At 40.0% G+C, this 16,821-nt stretch overlaps 1 protein-coding gene across 7 annotated transcripts in view; it reads left to right on the forward strand.

The window, feature by feature from the left end:
- Positions 1-16,821, forward strand: part of LOC120416206 (polypyrimidine tract-binding protein 2) — a 325,004-nt gene that overhangs the window by 85,722 nt on the left and 222,461 nt on the right. Inside the window, exon 2 of one of the 7 annotated variants that reach the window (XM_052706202.1) lies at positions 12,178-12,234. The exons of 1 other annotated variant lie outside the window; for it this stretch is intronic. In XM_052706202.1, coding sequence (XP_052562162.1) covers positions 12,178-12,234 — 57 coding nt within the window. Of the gene's footprint in view, positions 1-12,177; positions 12,235-16,821 lie in introns of those variants that run through there. 5 more of the 7 variants (XR_008211763.1, XM_039577900.2, XM_039577908.2 and 2 more) reach the window with 5 other exon arrangements.

Genomic DNA, 16,821 nt, shown 5'->3' on the forward strand with positions numbered 1-16,821 from the left:
TGATTGATTAATTATTTTGGAAGGAAATTGTTTGTGTCCTTTGAAATGTTCTCAAAGGGGCTTATTAAATCGTTGAAGAAAATTCCAAAAGTAAAATTTTATGGTTTGTCGACCCTCATAATACTGTTTTTTTTTCGAATTGAGAATGGTTTTTTTTAAAATAATCATTATCGTAAATAGTATTTGAAAATATTTATGAAACGCCCTTCTAAGGGCGTTTTCCCAATATGTTTACGTTGTTCCCAAAATTTTACTCGATTCAATTGGAGTTGAAAACAGCTTCAACTTTGACTGTGTTGAATACAAAAACTAAATTTCATGCGCCCTTTTTCTTTAATATCAGAAACGTTGAAAAAAGCTTTTCTTTAGTTTGATAGAGTTGAATTGATAAATTATTTTGGAAAGAAATTATTTAACGAATTCATAAATTTCTGCTTGTTTTCTTTAAACGCCCATAAAAGGGCATTTTGAACCATTGAGGCATATGCCAAAACTAGTATTTTATGCTTTATACGCCCCTCATTGCCAAAAAGCGGAGCACAGTATTTGAAACTATTGTTGAAACGTCACTCAAAGGGCGTTTCCCAATATGGTTTTGTTGTTTTCGATAAAGTTGTAATGTTTTTATGTCAAAACCGATATTTTTATTCAATTGAATGACATATCAGTTAACATATCAGCTTCAACTTTAGCTGTGTAAAATAAAACAAAGATCAGATGCGCCCTTTTAAGTATTAAAATCTTTCAAAAAACTTTTCGATTTTTTTTGTTTTGAAACTCCCTTAAAAGGGCTATTGGTTTATTAAGACAAATTCAAAAAGCAGTATTTTATTAGAAATTTTCAAATTGGGACTGATTGTTTAAAATGAACATAATAGTTGACAGTATTTGAAACTATTTATGAAACGTCCTTCCAAGGGCGTTTCCGAATATGTTTATGTTGTTTCCAAAAAAGTTGTATTTTTTAAATGACAATTTGATAATTTTGATAATCACATTTTTTTGTTATCTAGCACACTAAAATAAAAAATGGAGGTTAGACCAGATGCGCCCTTTTTGTTCTTTTAGTATCAGAATCATTGAAAAACATTTTTGCACTTTTTTAGTTTGAGAAGGTTAAATTGATGATTTAATTTTAAAAGGAAACTGTAAATAAATTTTTGTTGCATTTTTTTAACACTCTCATAAGGATTTTTAAGATTTTTTAAGTAGTTTCTAATGAAATATTTTTGTATTTGAAATTCTGAGAACTAGATTTTCTTTAAATTATGCAATGGCTTTGAAGAATGTCTGGACAAATTCTCATTGTATCGACTTCTTCAAAAACGTTTAATCAGCTTTCGTGACAAATCCCAATAAATCGCTCCATATCTCAAGCCAAGTAACTCACAGCAATAGCAAACCCATTAAAACTAGTGTTGCTTCTAATCGTGTGCATTCTTGACAACTCGTCGCAAAAAGTGTTACTTCGTCAGGTTGAGGAAAAACGTCTCACCCAAACTGGTCAACAACATTTAAATTGCAGCATGTTTTCCCGATAAACTGTCGAGTCGGGTTTTTATTTTCCGGACTCACGACCACGTCCAGTTTCCATGTTGTTTAATCGTGTACCCCCCCGAAAAAAAGATCCGCCCTCGTAATTTTTGCGTTTCGTGTCGGGACTCCATTGAAGAAGCCGTCCGAACATGTGAGAAAAGTTAGTTTCCAGTAGTTTTCCCGGCGACGATGCAGTTTTGGGGGTGACGATGCACGCGCCAGGGCTTCTTTTTAGTTTTTCCCTTTTCTCCTTTGAGGTCTCGAGATGTTTACGATAATAGGAAAATAACGTCGGGCTATTAAAGTGACGAGTAAACCGTTGGTGTAATAAATAGTAGCATATTTTTCGAGAATTTTCCCGGACACGTGCGCGCGCGGGAGATGAACGGTTGAAAAACATGTTTTATTTTGTGGAAAACTTTGTTTTTTCAAGCGAACTGGTGTACATGAGAGAATTGCAGAGAATAATAAGTTTGCTCTTTAGCAAATTTCAGTTGCAATATAGCTAGTAAATCGACCGTTCATGACGTCGTGAAAATCCTTCTTCTGCTGCGCTTTAATTGAATTAAAATCATGACGAGCTGGAATTGTAGCAATTAGGGGGCATTGTTTGCAAGAAAGCTGTGAGGACATTGAAATTTTTAGATGAGAAACGATCTTAAAGCTGCGATTTATTCTACTCACCACAAGGTGTCGCTACTAAATTGGAAGCAACTTGCATGCAATTGTTGCATCCAATTAGATCGTTGAAATCGATTTACGTTAAAAATTCATTGTCGTTTCTACTTTATCAACTACAAATTTCACAAAATCCATCTCATAACTTCAAGCTACACCTCTTTCATCGTCTTTTTTCCCAAAAAAAACACATTCTACGACCCCCCGGAGAGCTGAATTTATCTGCTCGTGTAGCAACAGCTTTTCCCTTACAGAAGCCAAAAGGAAAAGTTGGATATCTTCAGCCTCACAGAAAAAAACCCTAATGCATACGTTATGAGAAGGAAAAGTGGTGGAAACCCCCGTATGTTAGTGTAATATTCGAAAAGTTAAGCGCGCGCGCGCTGCTCTCAAGGAGTGAGATCGATGGCTTTAAAAACAGAACCAGCGCGGAACGTCCTTCGGGATATTACTGCAAACAGACAGCCTGGATGTGGACCGACTGGACGGATATTGATTCTGCGGTGAGGCGAAAAACAGCCTCGACAGCCGGCGCCGCGCCCAGGGTCGATTTGCGTACGTACCCTCCTTTGCTGGCAATCTCCGAATGAAGATGTGAAGGATTTGGATGGGGTTTTTATGTTGTTGGTTTTTGGATCTTTTTTTCTGCACTCTTTTTTTTTGGGAAATAAGTTTTACAGGTTTATCGAAGCGAGCCGGGATAATATGGGAAATGGTTTGTTTTTCCCTGGGTTGTGGGCGAAAGAAGGTTATTGATTTTAATGGATTTGCTGCACGCGGGGTTGAGAGGAAAAATATTTGGTTAGGGCTTTAAGCTGTTGTTAAGTGATGATGTTTGACTTTTATTCTGGGTGGGAAATTTGAATGTTTGTACAGGTGCTTTGTATCAAAATTAACATAATTCAAACTTATGAAAATAAATAAAAAATGATTACGTTCGAGAGTATTTTTTTTCCTGTTCAACGATAGATGTCGCTTGGAATTGGTATCTGGATTGCATGCAAGTTTTAGTTTGAATGATCAATTGAGGTTTTGCAGCGCGCCTGTGTTTCAAATGTAGGTGGCGCCAAAATGAGGTTACTTGCCAAAAATCGTATTCCTTTCTGCTGGATTGAAGAACAAAATCGCTTATTTCTCATGATTCCCTGCATCAATCTTAATGAAACTGGTTGCAAAAGACGAGACATATTTTTTGCTTTAGAATAATGAACATCAATTTTTGGGCGCGCAAAAATTTGTGAACTTTTTTTTTTTAAACATGTTTCAGAACACGAAAAAATTAGTTTCCTCATATACATCAATAAAATAAACAGTGATATAGTTGATAACAGATGTGTTAACGAATATTCAACATTTTTTTTTTATTTTTGACAGACTTTGTTGCCAAAAAGTTCGAATTACTGTCTTATACTAAATTTACAATTTTCTTATAGAAAAATCAAACGAATATTGGAAAGTTGCACACCAAATTGTTGGAAATAATTTTTCTCATCCGAATCCGGCATAAGTTTAATAAAAATGTTGATTTTGAAGAAAAAAAAACACATTTTTTCGAAAAATCATAGGTTTACGCTATTTGTTCATAGGTGGCGATAAGTGTCTTTTAGCTTTGCTGCAAATTCTCTATACATTCTTGCTACTCATAAAAAAATGTCGCTCAAACTGCGAAAAGCCAAACATCACCCAAAACCAATTGAAACTGCCAATTTTCATCATCCCCCCCGACAAACTTTAAATTTCCACCAATTTTCCTCTCCAGTTTCCCGAAGCGCACAAAACTGCACTTTCCAATATGTTTGTCGGAAAAGTGCCGTGAAAGTGGAAACGGTGCAGAATAAAAATCCGAAACTCCTCACTTGGTCGTCGAGCGTCTGGCACAATAGTTTTGCAAACAACAACTTTATCGACGAGGGAGGGACGGGAATGAGGTGCAAGCCATAGTTTTTCCACTCAAATCACTGTAGAAAAGCAGAGAGTTAAATAGAAGAAACAAAAAAACGAAGTAATACCCACTGGGTGAAAGTTTTCCTTCTGCTTCGCCGGACCGGGTTCGGTAAGTCATTCTGCAGTAATTTTTTCAACTGTTGAACAGGGGGGAGGGTGTTTGAGGGGTCCACCCTCGAGAATTCCTTTAACCACTTTAAATAAATATTGAATGGAGTCAGTTTTCTTCGCAATCAAATGTTTCAAACGAGTCAGCGTTGGAAATTGGCGGTTGGTGGGTAAAAGTTATGATCGGTAGGGTGGGTGCAAGTGTCACTGAACGCTGGGAAACAATGGAAGGGGGGTGGGTGTCCCTGAATGTGGGAAAAACTTTTCTTTGAGTGACAACAAAGAACGGCGTCGAAGGAGATTATCAATTGTTGTACCTGTCTATGTGGGAGAGTGAGTGGGTTGTACTTCACGTGAGTGGGTGGGTACAACTTTGCCATGTGTCGCATTGTAAGTGTCGTTGCATATTTAATGGGTCCCCGCACCCGTTCCGTCGTCGCGACTTTTCCGTGCAAATTTCCACATGAAGAAATGCACGAAAAGTCGCGAGAATTTTGCCTTTTGTTTAAAAAATGGAGCGAAGCGATGCGGTGGGTAGAAGACGGTGGGTAATGGAAGGGTTTCTGCCTTTCAGCGATAAAGTAACTTTTACTGTTGTGTCATTATCGATCTGTCAGAACGCTCTGTGGAGGGTTTTGTGTCGGCAAAGTTTTCTGAAGCTGGTGGTTTTTGAAAGTTATGATTTTGGTGGGAGTGATTGATACAGAATTTCCCAGTGGGGAAATTAAACGTCAAGATTGATGCTATTCTTTTTGGTTTAACCATCAAATCAGGTTACCTTGGACTTATGTTACTCATTATCTATAGAGTGGCCTAGTTCAATCAATTCGTGCATCTTGATCTACTATTTCATTGAAAGATCCTTCTTAAAATTCTTAAAATCATCCGACGACTTTCCTGCTAATTTGCCATGATTGAAAAAAAAAACTATATGTGACTCAATAACGTTGCTGAATTGTTTAAATTGTTTAGAATCGCTCAGAATTACTGAGAATTGTATAGAATTATTGTTAAGAGTTGCTTAGAATTGCTTAAAGTGGTTTAGAACCGTTGAGGTAGTCAAGCCAGTTTTCGGTGTGAGCAAACCTGCTGACAGGACACTACCCACTAGCCTATTTTATGACCCGGGACGCTTCAACGAGGCCAGCGCGGTCAAAGGGTACAGCATGCCGCTCAAACCTGTGTTGTGCAAACATAAATACCCATTTATGTATGAATCTGATCCCTATGCACCCCCTCCTAAAACCACAGTTCCGGGTGGGGGCACTTCTAAGCAAATAAAATACCAGAGGACCGCGGCCGTGCGTTGTGAAACGTGAGTCGACTGGAAAAATAGCGATAAAAGCGCTTGGGCCGCTTTTCCGCGCCGGACTGCTCGTCGGTTTTTCACGCGAACGCTTTGTTTGCTGCCCCGAAAATAAAAAAAAAGAGCAGAAGTTGGAGGCCAAGGGACTCCACGTAATTTAATACCGGCGGTCCATCGTGTGGCCTATTGTTTGGTCAATTTGGCAGGTCAAATTTGTCGGCGGTATCAAATTTGACGGCAGCAAATTGAGGTTCTGCGCTGCCTACCCCCCGGAACAGGGAGCAGTTTTGTGGTGAAATTGAACTTAATTGCGTCATCCGATATGATAAGCAATCGGCGTTCTATTGTTGGCAGGTGGATGTTCTGGTTTGAGCTGATTCAGGGTGAAAACTGCTTGGAATGCAAACGTTACTTAATCCACCCTAAGGGTGTTGGTGCCTTTCTCACATTTAAAGGGTAATGCTATCCAAAATAGACACAACAGGGAGTTCTTCAGTTGACTGTACATGATTGCTTAAAACTGTTTAGAAATGTTTAGAATTACTTAGAATTTGTAGGGGAGAGTGGGGAGACTTGATCCCCCGGGACACTTGATCCCAAGCCTGTATCTTGTCAGCATGAGGGTAAAACAATCAGCTTTGTTCTAGAAAGTTGTGCGAAATTGAGTAAAACTCATTGTAGAAAACGAAGAAAAAAAATTAAAAAAAATGTTTAGATTGAGTAACACACATTTTTCTTAAAAGAGCTGCAAGAAACTTCCAAGAGATCTTTTTTCTTTGTTTTGATAAGTACAGAAAACACTCAAAAATTATTCAAAAAATAATTTTTATACATGAATTGTTTTATAAACATATCAACTCCAAAACCCTTACGCATTTGACGTTAAATTTATCATCATACTATTTTTACAATCAATTGTTAAAAAAGGGCGTTTAGGGAGACTTGATCCCTGCATTTTTACAGTCACTGGAATCAGCCTCAAGATTAAATAATTGGGCTGGGTTTTCGTACATAGTTTCATTTAGTATAGTTGTACAAAACTTACTGCATTTTGAACTATTTTTCAAAAGTTTTGTTAACAAAAATTACCAGCTTTTGTAAACATGCCCAATTTTCCTCTAAAAAAGAAAATTTTAAGTTTTTAAATATTTTGCATGCTAAACTTGTTATATTTTGAACACAAACGTACACGTTTAATGTGAAATTGCTGTAACTTATGGAAAAAAAAAGTTTGGATGGATAAGAAACATTTTGCATGAGATTTCTTCAAAATGTTGCAAGGGGGATCAAATTGCCCCCAACATTTTGAAAATGCTGGTTTAAAAAATTTTTAAACCGCTTGGCATGATTCGAAGAGTTTTTCTGATGAAATACCCTTATCAGCCAAACATAGTAGAATGTTTAAGCTTTCAATTCATGCAAAAAGTTCATAGTTTTGTGAGAAATTGACAGAGTTATGTGCGATAAAAGTCTCCCCACTCTCCCCTAAAGGGTTACCAGGTTCAGCTCAGTTTTGAACAGATGCAGGATAATACTAATTCAAATGCAACGATTTTAATGATACTTTTTGGAAGTATCATGGTGTAAAATTGATTAATTTGTACAATTTTAGATTTTTTAATGACCAGAATTGCTAAGAATTGTTTAGAAATGTTTTAAATTATTTAGAATTTTTTAGAACTGTTGTATCATGTTCTGATTGGAAGATTTAATTTTTTTTTAGTTAGTGATGTATTGAAGGACCTTCTCAGCATGACAAAAGGCCATCCCAGAATTGCTTCCAGCCAAGATATCAAACTGAATTTTCGAAAAGCCCTACCACAAAGACTTCCAGGAGCCAGCAAATAAATTTCGCAATAATCCCGTCCCGTCGTCGCCTGGTTTTTGGGTTCATCCTTCCAAAAAATTAAGGATTAATCCACCGCCCGTGTTCGGAACTCTGGCAGCCATGATGGCACAGGGATTAAAAACCCAGCTTTAGTCGATGTAACGTACAAACAACTCTCACAAGCGACCAGGTCGACCAGGCTAGGAGTTTGGGTAGTTTCCCGCATCATGCAATCCTGGCCATGGCCCAGGATCAAAGCTGCCAAAAATATTCCCAGCACTCTGTCTTTCATACACTACCTAGTCGGCGCTGGTACCAGTTAGTAGTTTTTTTTTTCGCTGTAAACCTTTCCGGAAAAAAACCTTCCTATGATGTGGGCTCTGGTTTCCCTACACTCATACTCAAACACACCCAGGTTGGTGCGAGGTTTTCCACCTGAGGGGCGGCTGGCTGGTGGTTTGAACGAAATTTAATTAAATTTTTAGCAGAAAAGTACTCCCAGCTGGTTGCAATCTTCGACGGCGACGACGTCCGGAAACTGTTTGTATAACTAACTACCCCAATGGGGGAGAAGGGCGAACCTAGACAAACTTCCCGGTTAACTCCTGTAACGTGGTGGGGACGCCCGGTGATTTGTTAATTAAATTTATGAGGCGCCAACGACGGGGGGTTAGTTGGAGGAACGTTTTGTACACTTTATTAAATTTGAATAGAAGAAGAATTGGAGCTAAATTCAGTGCGCTTCAAGCGCCCTCAATTATCGTAACAAACTATGGCAATTCACGCGTCAAAATGGCGCACAAAACTCAAAAGATGATTGAATTACATTATTTTCCACCCCATTGCACGTGGCGCCCTCCTTCCACCTAACCCCTCATATGTACCCACACGTACGCACCCGATCGACTGGGGCATGTCGCGCGGAAAACCGGGACTAATTACCAGAATCTAAATTAAACTCAGCAGAGCCCCAGTTGTTAGCCGGCGACGTAACGCAGGTGCAGGTTCCAGGTTGGTCCCTTAAGGGGGGGGAGCGCCCTGGAAAAGGAGGGGGTGTGACGCCCTCCCACGCGTTATTATGCATAAATTTAGGAGGTTGTCGAATGACGTGAGACTTGCGGGTGTGAGGAGTGCTTGTTTTTATTTTTCAGGGGTGACACTGTAAAAAAAATATTTTAAATAGTAAGAAATAAGATATTTGCTAATGAGAGCATGAATCCCTCAAGCCCTCAGCAAAAATTAATTGTTTGGGGGCGTTTTAAAAAAAATAGAAAAAAGGAAACTTTATCTGATAAAAAACTGAACCAGGCCGTTAACAAAGAAATGGGCGCTAGTTAAAAAAAGGGTGCTAAAAAAGAAAAGGGCGTTGTAAAAAAGGCGCTAGCTAGAAAAGGGCGCATGCAAATAAAGGGAGTTACCTATGAAAAAGGTACTAAAAAGGGAAAGGGCGTTATAAAAAGATTTTGCCTAAAAATAACTTTAAAAATAATATTATATAAGGGCACTTTTTTTGTATTTTTTTTTTTGTATAAGGGCACTAGCTATGAAAAGGGCGCTTGCTATGTGCCTAGATCTATGTGCCTAAAAAGAAAAAAAAAAACAAAAAATGCGCTTGTTATAAAAGAACGCCAAGAACTTGCTTTAACCCTTTCAGGTCACTTAAAAAAAGGGAACCAGCAAGAAAAGGGCATTTGCAAAGAAAACGAATCTAGCTGAGCAAAAGGACCTTAACGAAAAAAAGGGTGCTTCAAAAAATGTTATTGCTGAAAAAGGACGCTACAAAAAAGCGCCAGGCACTTGCTTTAAAAGGGCGCTAGCACAGAAAAGGCCATTTACCAAAAAGGGCGCTAGCAAAGAAAGGGGATTTAGCTTAGAAAAGGGTACTTAAAAATGAAAAGGGCGCTTCAAAAAAACTCTTATTTTCAAATGGACGCTAGCAAACAAAAAATAGTGCACTAGCCAGGGTTGTTAAAATATCAAAATATCAGCTCTCAGCAACTACAATTATCCCGCCTGAATATTCATGCCTCAAATACAACTGTTCTTCTCTCCTTATTGAAACTCTCAGCGCCGAACATAGCCGAACACGTTTTCGTGTTTACACACTCGCGATTGACATTTTCCTTTTCTCTCTAATTCCCGCTTGCACGATCATCCTACCGCAACAGCGTTTAACCAAAAAAGCCGCCGCAAAACCAATTTCGCGAACGCAGTTTAACGGGACGTCATGCGTGGTCGGCTCCTAATCGCCATCTCACGTTCTCTCATTGCAGTTTTCAGAGAGATTGAAAGACTCAGCGGTGAGAGCGCATAGTCGAGGAAAAGGGGAGGAATGATAGAGAGAGAAAGACATCGCTTAGAATCACGAGACACAAGAAGAGATCTCACAAGCTATAGTCACGGCCGCTATACTCTCGGATGATTTTGGTGCGGAGATAATCATTTGATAGTTTTTTTATCACTCATTTGCAACACTGGCACTAGCTAAGAAAAAGGCTTGCTTAAAAAGGGCACTAGCTCAGGAAAAGGCATTTTCAAAAAAGGGCGCTAGCTACGAAAAAGGGGCAATAGCAAGCAAAGGGCGCTTTAAAGGAAAAAATATCTACTTAAAAAAGAAAAGAGCACTTCTGCAGTTTTATTTTCGTTTTTTGAAAAGGTCCAACAAACCAAATTTTGAGTTTTTTCTTTTTTGGGTCTTTTTTAACATCCCTAACTTAAAACGGTTTCAAAAACACCCAAAAACCAAAAAACTGCAAATTTTGTTTATTGGACCTTTTCAAAAGAAACTCCAGACTTGCAATAAAAACAAGTCTAACATACCAAAGGAAAAGGGTGGGTGCGCTTTGAAGAAAGGGCGTTTGCGAATTCAGTTTGAGGGCGCATTTTGAAAATGGCTTTTGTTTTGATAGGACAATATCAGAACCAAGGGCGTTAGAAAACCTTTAATAAATAAACTAAAATTAAGAAAAGGGCTCTGTTAATAAAAATGACACCAGTCAGTCCAGTTGCTGTTTTCTAATAATCAGATTAAGCCTAAAACAACACTTTTTTTTTTCTCTGTGCGTCCTTCGACAGCCCGCCAGCGGAAATCGTGTGGAAGTAATTCATTTACAACTGTGAACAAAGCTAGTTTTTGGAACCGTAGACACACAAATCAGTTAGCCGAGTTAGGGGCTTCCCGGCACACGGCGAAGAAACGCACTGATACCACAGACAAACAGACATGAAAGTTAGAACAAATTTTTGTTCAGAAAGTGGGACCAGTTTAAATTTGAATTTGGTTTGCTCACTAACGACATCTATCTACGATTCCTAGAATCACTCTCTCCCAAATGACAGCTGAACATGTGTATCTATGTATGAGTAATCATGACAGATAACCAAAAGCGTGCATCAAAGGCAATCACAACAAAACGTTGAAAAGGCATTGTAAAGAAAAATTGTTTGCTTTCAATACAAGAGAGACGACGTTCCGTTTCGACGGAAATTCCACATGTCACTGTTCAGACGACCAAAGGAAAATTGAGGCTGAAAGGACAGTTTATTTCTCCCGGCCAAGTAAAGTCTCACAATGCCAGCGATTGCCGTGCAGCTGACCAACAAAACGGTCGCCAAAACATCTTCTTCTGCCGGTTGAAAAGGAGGAGTAGAAGAATTAGTCAATAATCGGTTCCTAGCTAAAAAACGATGGGTCGGAGTAGATTGGCGGTGGAAGGCTCCACCCAGCTCGAAGTCATGATTTGGAGCCGGACATTTTTTCAAAGCGTTGGCCATTCTATTCACCGATAGACGAGTTTGGTCTTCCACCAAGTCAACACAAACTTGGCAACAAACGCGCCGAAAAGATAGTGGCTGTGCATGTTCCGCTTTTAAAGCGATTTTTAACTGCATCGATGTAACCATCTGCCCAGGCAAACCAGCACTCCGCATAAAAAATCGCAGCTTAATCCACCGGAGCAACAGGTTCTGAAAGTGGCCGGACGGAACCACCTCCGAGTTCTGTTCATTCGGCGGAATCAAGTCTCCGTAATAATCGACCCTACTCCAAAACACGACTTAGAGCCACGTGTTGTCGGTAACCAAAACAAAATAAAAATGAAAGCTCAAAGCTGTCATTTGAAAAAAACTGTTGCTGAGCACAAGGGCGCCTCTGGCGGTGAATCCGAGAGGTATTGACCATGCTTTTAGATTTTTGAAAAATGACCGTTACATTTTTGGGACAAGTTAGTGACCTCGACTTTCATGTCTGTTTGTCTGTGCTGATACTAGAGTCCTGTGGACTGAGCTACGTGGTGGAAGAGACCACGCAGTCCTATAATTATCGAATAATTTGTCGGATTCCAACTCAGACTAATTGAAGGGTTAATTTCAGATTCAGGGTGGGTGCAGTTGCTCGTGGGAGGGCGGACTTCGTCCCACTTCTTCACCATCCCAACCAGCATCAACAAGTGCACGACACGCGAGCAACAGATTTGAATTTATTGCCTGCGCTCGTAAAATGCCGCAACAGTCGGAGGTGCATTCGCGGGAAAATGGGGGTGAAGTTTTTCCCGTTTTTTTGCTGCTCAACTGCCACTTGTTGTTGCCAAGCACATGTGTTACATTTAGTAGTTCTGGTGAATTCTTGATGTTATTGGATTTTATTGCTAGCTTGAAATGTGTAGCTGTTATGATGCAATCAAATCAAGAGTGTTGTTGTGAAGGCTATTTCTAATATTTGATTAATTTCAATTTTAACAAACTTTATCTAATTTGATTTATTTCTCTTTCATTCCAGGTGAGTCCATCGAACGAAGTACAGAACATTCCCGAGGCGGCACTCCCACAGTCCTCGGTAAGACAACTAGAACTCATATTTCTTTCGGATTTGCATACTTTCAATGTCCCAGACGTCACATAACCTCAAATTACTCATCCCCCCACCTCGAGTCACCGGACAACTATCGGAATAGTGTGAAGGACGATCCGCCCCCTCGAGGGAATCATAAATTCCCCTCACTTGGGGGAAAAGTTTTTGAAATATGGTCGATCCAGCAGCAGCAATGTTTCACAATCAGAAAAGTTCAATCGTACGTCAAATTAGTTCAGCGGCTTCGGGGCGGACACGAAAAATGAATCTGCCTCGAAGAGATGTTTCTTTTTTTTGTTGCGATGCAATCGGTTCTCGGGGTGACACGTCAATCCTTTCAAAGGTGACCGGTTCTGGGAAATCTCGCAAACAGGGTTGAATTTATTTATTTTTTTTTGTAATTTTTAGTTGCACTACAACTTTTAAAGTTTTTTTCAGTTAGAGCTCCTTTCAAATGGAGCCTTTCTCGAGTAGAGCCTTTTCGATTAGTGCCCCATTTTGAATAGAACACTTCTCAAATAGAGCCCTTTTCGATTAGTGCCCCTTGCAAGTAGACCCTCTTTTCGATTAGTGCCCCATGTAAAATTCGTTTCGAATAGAACTCGTATCAAGTAGAGCTCTTTTCAATAGAGCTCTTCTCAAGTAATGCCTTTTTCGAATTGAGCACTTTTCAATTTGAGCCCTTCTGAAGTAGAACTCTTTAAAAAAGTGAAAAACATTAAAAAATAATATTTTCAAGAAGTGCCCTTTTCAAGAAAAAATAATTTTAATTATTTTTTGAGTCTTAAACTAAGCATTTCAATTAAATGAAATCCGTAATTCTTGGACACACTTGACCACGTTTACAACTCAAATTAAGTGTCCCGTTTTCGATTTTATTGATTTTGACGCGCCCCTGGACGTTGGGACTCATCCTCTAGTCGCTCCCAACTGTTTACTTTCCATAGAGTGGAATGTGTACCACTCCCGTCTGCTGCATCCGAATGCAAATTTCAACGTCACTCGATTTAAAGGCAACAGCCCGGACCAAATTTGCGGTGGCCAACGTCCCTTCCTCCCTCCCTGTTGGTGTGACGGGCTTCACCCGAAAAGATAATACAATAACAGACAGCATTTTGTGGTCCGTTCTGCGGTTTGTTTGGTTTACTTTGTGAGCACCCGAAGCCTGCTCTCTACTCATCGGACAAATCGAAAGTCAATGCAGTGCAGGCTTTTGCGCCGACTTCACGCCTTCATCGGATTGACACGATGAACGTAACAGGTTGGTTCCACCCCATCCTCCCCCAAAACGCCCCAAATTCAATTGAAGTGTTTGATTTTGAACGACTGACGCGTCTTCCCTTTCTCTCATCGTGTCTATCTTGTGGTCGTCGCTTGGCTTCAGATTATCGGTCCGGATTGTCAGCTGCAGCCTTGCCGGCCGTCCTGCCTGCAGGTCTAGAGGGTTTCGATCTAATTAGTGTCATCGGCTTAATCTCTGGCTTGGGCGCCCCTCTTTTCGTCAGAGCGCCCCCTCCCCCAACTCTTCAAACGTCTATTGTGGCAATTTCCCACAAAACCCACAAATCCCTCGCACACACACACTGACATTCCCGGACCGTGGCCGTTTCCCGTGTCGTCCAGATTTCGGATCTGTCTGACCGCCCTCGGACTCCACCTCCGTGTAACCATTCAATTGGAACGCTATTGTCACTTGCATGAAGGGTCCCCGCCCTCCTCACCTCTCTGGGCTGGGGGCGCTACTGTCAGTTAACCTCTGGTCTGCTGGACGCAGGAGAGGCAGGTGAACCGACGACGGGAGATTAGCACGACGACGCCCTTTACAAGCGGGCAGTGTCGTGCTGTGCGGACGCTCGTCGAGTTGATCTGCAAACCGCAGGTTCAATCCCGTCCTAGCTGGAAGGTGGACGGCACAGGGATGGGCACAATTCATTGGCGCCCCCTTTTGTGGGCCGTTTCGTCGAAAGGATTCGTTAAGGTGTTGGCGTAGTCTTTTGCTAAAAGTAATGAAGGTATCGTTGAAACATGGGCCATTTCATCGAAAACGCATTCGGTTGCAATTTGGACTTTAACTATCGGATAGCTTGTAGAAGTTAGTCGTTTGGAAATATTTAATTAGTACACCGTACCATCTAAATTCAACTGTGAAAAATGATGAGTCATTTCACCGAAAACGCCTTAAATAAAAAACAGACTAATTTGGACACCACTTCATTTTTTCATTTATACATTTTTATAGGCCACTTCACCGAAAAGGTCGTTTGGTCGAAATTTTATTTAGCGAATTTTGCTCAAGAATTGTTTCAGTGCAAAAAAATTGCTCATTTCATCAAATGTGTCGTTTTACCGAAAGTTTTAGAAATTAGTCATTTCACGAAAAAAACTTATTTTTCATGAAATGAATCATTACAGCGGAACCCAATGAAGCTGAATTTAATAGGCCATTACACCGAAAATTCATTTCATCGAATGAGTCGTTTCACCAAAGATTCCATAAATTAGCCATTTCACCGAAAATCACTCTAAATTGATAGAACTAGCAAACGTGACCCGTCACTGCGCCTGTACCCTCGTCGCTCAGTGACAGTAAAGTTGCAAACCTCGCCCTTAACGTCCGGAGAAGGTGCACCAACCCCGAAGTGGGTGCATTTACATTTTATGCTAATCTGTTAATGGATTTTACTTTAATTTCAATATACGTTACGGCGCCACGCCACCGCCCTCTGTTTCACGCAGACACACACAAACAAAACCACTTCAATCTAATACCGACTCTGGTTCTGATGACTGACGAAGAGGGTGGAGGGACTCCAGGTGATCCCTTTAATTCAGTGTGTATCCGTCCATCGGAGCGGGGCGGGGATACAAGTTTGTTGTTTTTGATAACGCTTTTCGGAGCGACGATGAAACCACTTGTTTTGGATGGAAATTGGTGGGGGAGGGGGCGAGGGGCACTTTTCATTCTGAAAGTTTTGTAAAAAGTTGGGAAAAGGGGCGGGGTTATATTGTGGCCATACCGGGTAGTGGTGTGTTATCTTCATAATATCCATTAGCTGTTTTTATTGAATACAAGCAAAAGTTTGCCGTCAGGATTTTGTGCAGCAGCTGGTGGTGGTAAGGTTGGTCAGGAAGAGGGGGTATATGAAATGCATACCACTTTAAAGTTTGTCCCTTTGTGTGTATAATTAGGAAATTTTAATATTTTTTTACTTGACTTTTCGGTGAAATGACCTACTTATCATAATTATTTTTTTTTAATTTGTTCAATTTCATCCAGTTTATTATCGTGCCTTTAATTTGCATAACATCAATTTTAGAGAAAGCAGAATCAAGTTTTTCTCTTAATTAGCTCATCACTATGACTTTTCGGTGAAATGGCCCACTAAACATTATTTGAAATATCAAATTTGTGGAATTTGTCTATTAGTTAGTTATATAATGACAATATTCTGTTTTTGCTCCTCATTTAAACGAATAACAGAAGGGATATTCACAAATATTTCTTCTTCTAGCCCATCGGCAAGACTTTTCGGTGAAATGACCAATTGATAACTATAAGATTTTTACCTTTGTCTTACATTCTAGGAATGACTCTTTTTGCTTTTCTTGTTTGACATTTTAATCGAGACTCAGGCAATTTTTGTTTTCTATGTTTTCTATGGCCTATGCAATTGACTTTTCGGTGAAATGACCAATTTGATTTTATTGCAGAATTTTGATTTTATCCTGCAATGACTTCGCCACATTTTGCTCCATAGTTTAAAGAAATCAGAAACAAGTTATTGCTTCAACAAGATCATCAATACAACTTTTCGGTGAAATGGCCCACTAAAATTATTAGACTTTTCAAAATTATAGAACTTTCTCCCGGTTATAGAATGACATCTTACTGATTCGTGCTCCTCATTCTTACGAAAATCGTAAGTGATACTAACAGATAATTCCTCTTTGAGCCCATGAGCATGACTTTCGGTGAAAAGACCTACTCAACGAATGCGTTAAAACATTACACAGCAGTCGATAAGTTAACTTTTCAACTCCCATCATCATTACTTTGATCTAAGTCGATTTGCGTCAGAAAAGCACTTCTCACTTCACGTGCGTGTCAAAGCCATCAAAAACTGCCTTCAAGTATCAATTTTAACGACCCTTAAAAATTGTGCAACACCCGCCTCAATTTGCCTGGCTGTTGCTTCTGCCTTCGCGCAAGTAATTGCATATTGCTTCCTGCAAGCTGCTCCACGATGCTCTCTAGGAGTCGCGCGCGTGACTCCCATCATAATCACCGTAAATCAGCCTAGTTGGGGCCTGATGCTGGTGAAGAGCCCTCTCAAATATTAACCCTAATGGCACCGGGAAACGACACGGAGCTGGGCCCATAACAATTCGAAAGCCTCATTTCGATTATAAATCCTGATCCTTTCGGGGGAAAGAGAGTGGAGTGCTCGCTCCGAAAAGGATATTAAACTAATATCCTTTTTAGTCTTGTGTTTCTACACTTTTTTTTTTTTGCTGCTCCACAGAGGTAACAGATATCTCCTCCGGGAGTTGTTCGTCCTCGTCGTTTCGCTA

Source organism: Culex pipiens, chromosome 1 (genome assembly GCF_016801865.2).
Source record: "Culex pipiens pallens isolate TS chromosome 1, TS_CPP_V2, whole genome shotgun sequence".
NCBI classification, from domain to species: domain Eukaryota; kingdom Metazoa; phylum Arthropoda; class Insecta; order Diptera; family Culicidae; genus Culex; species Culex pipiens.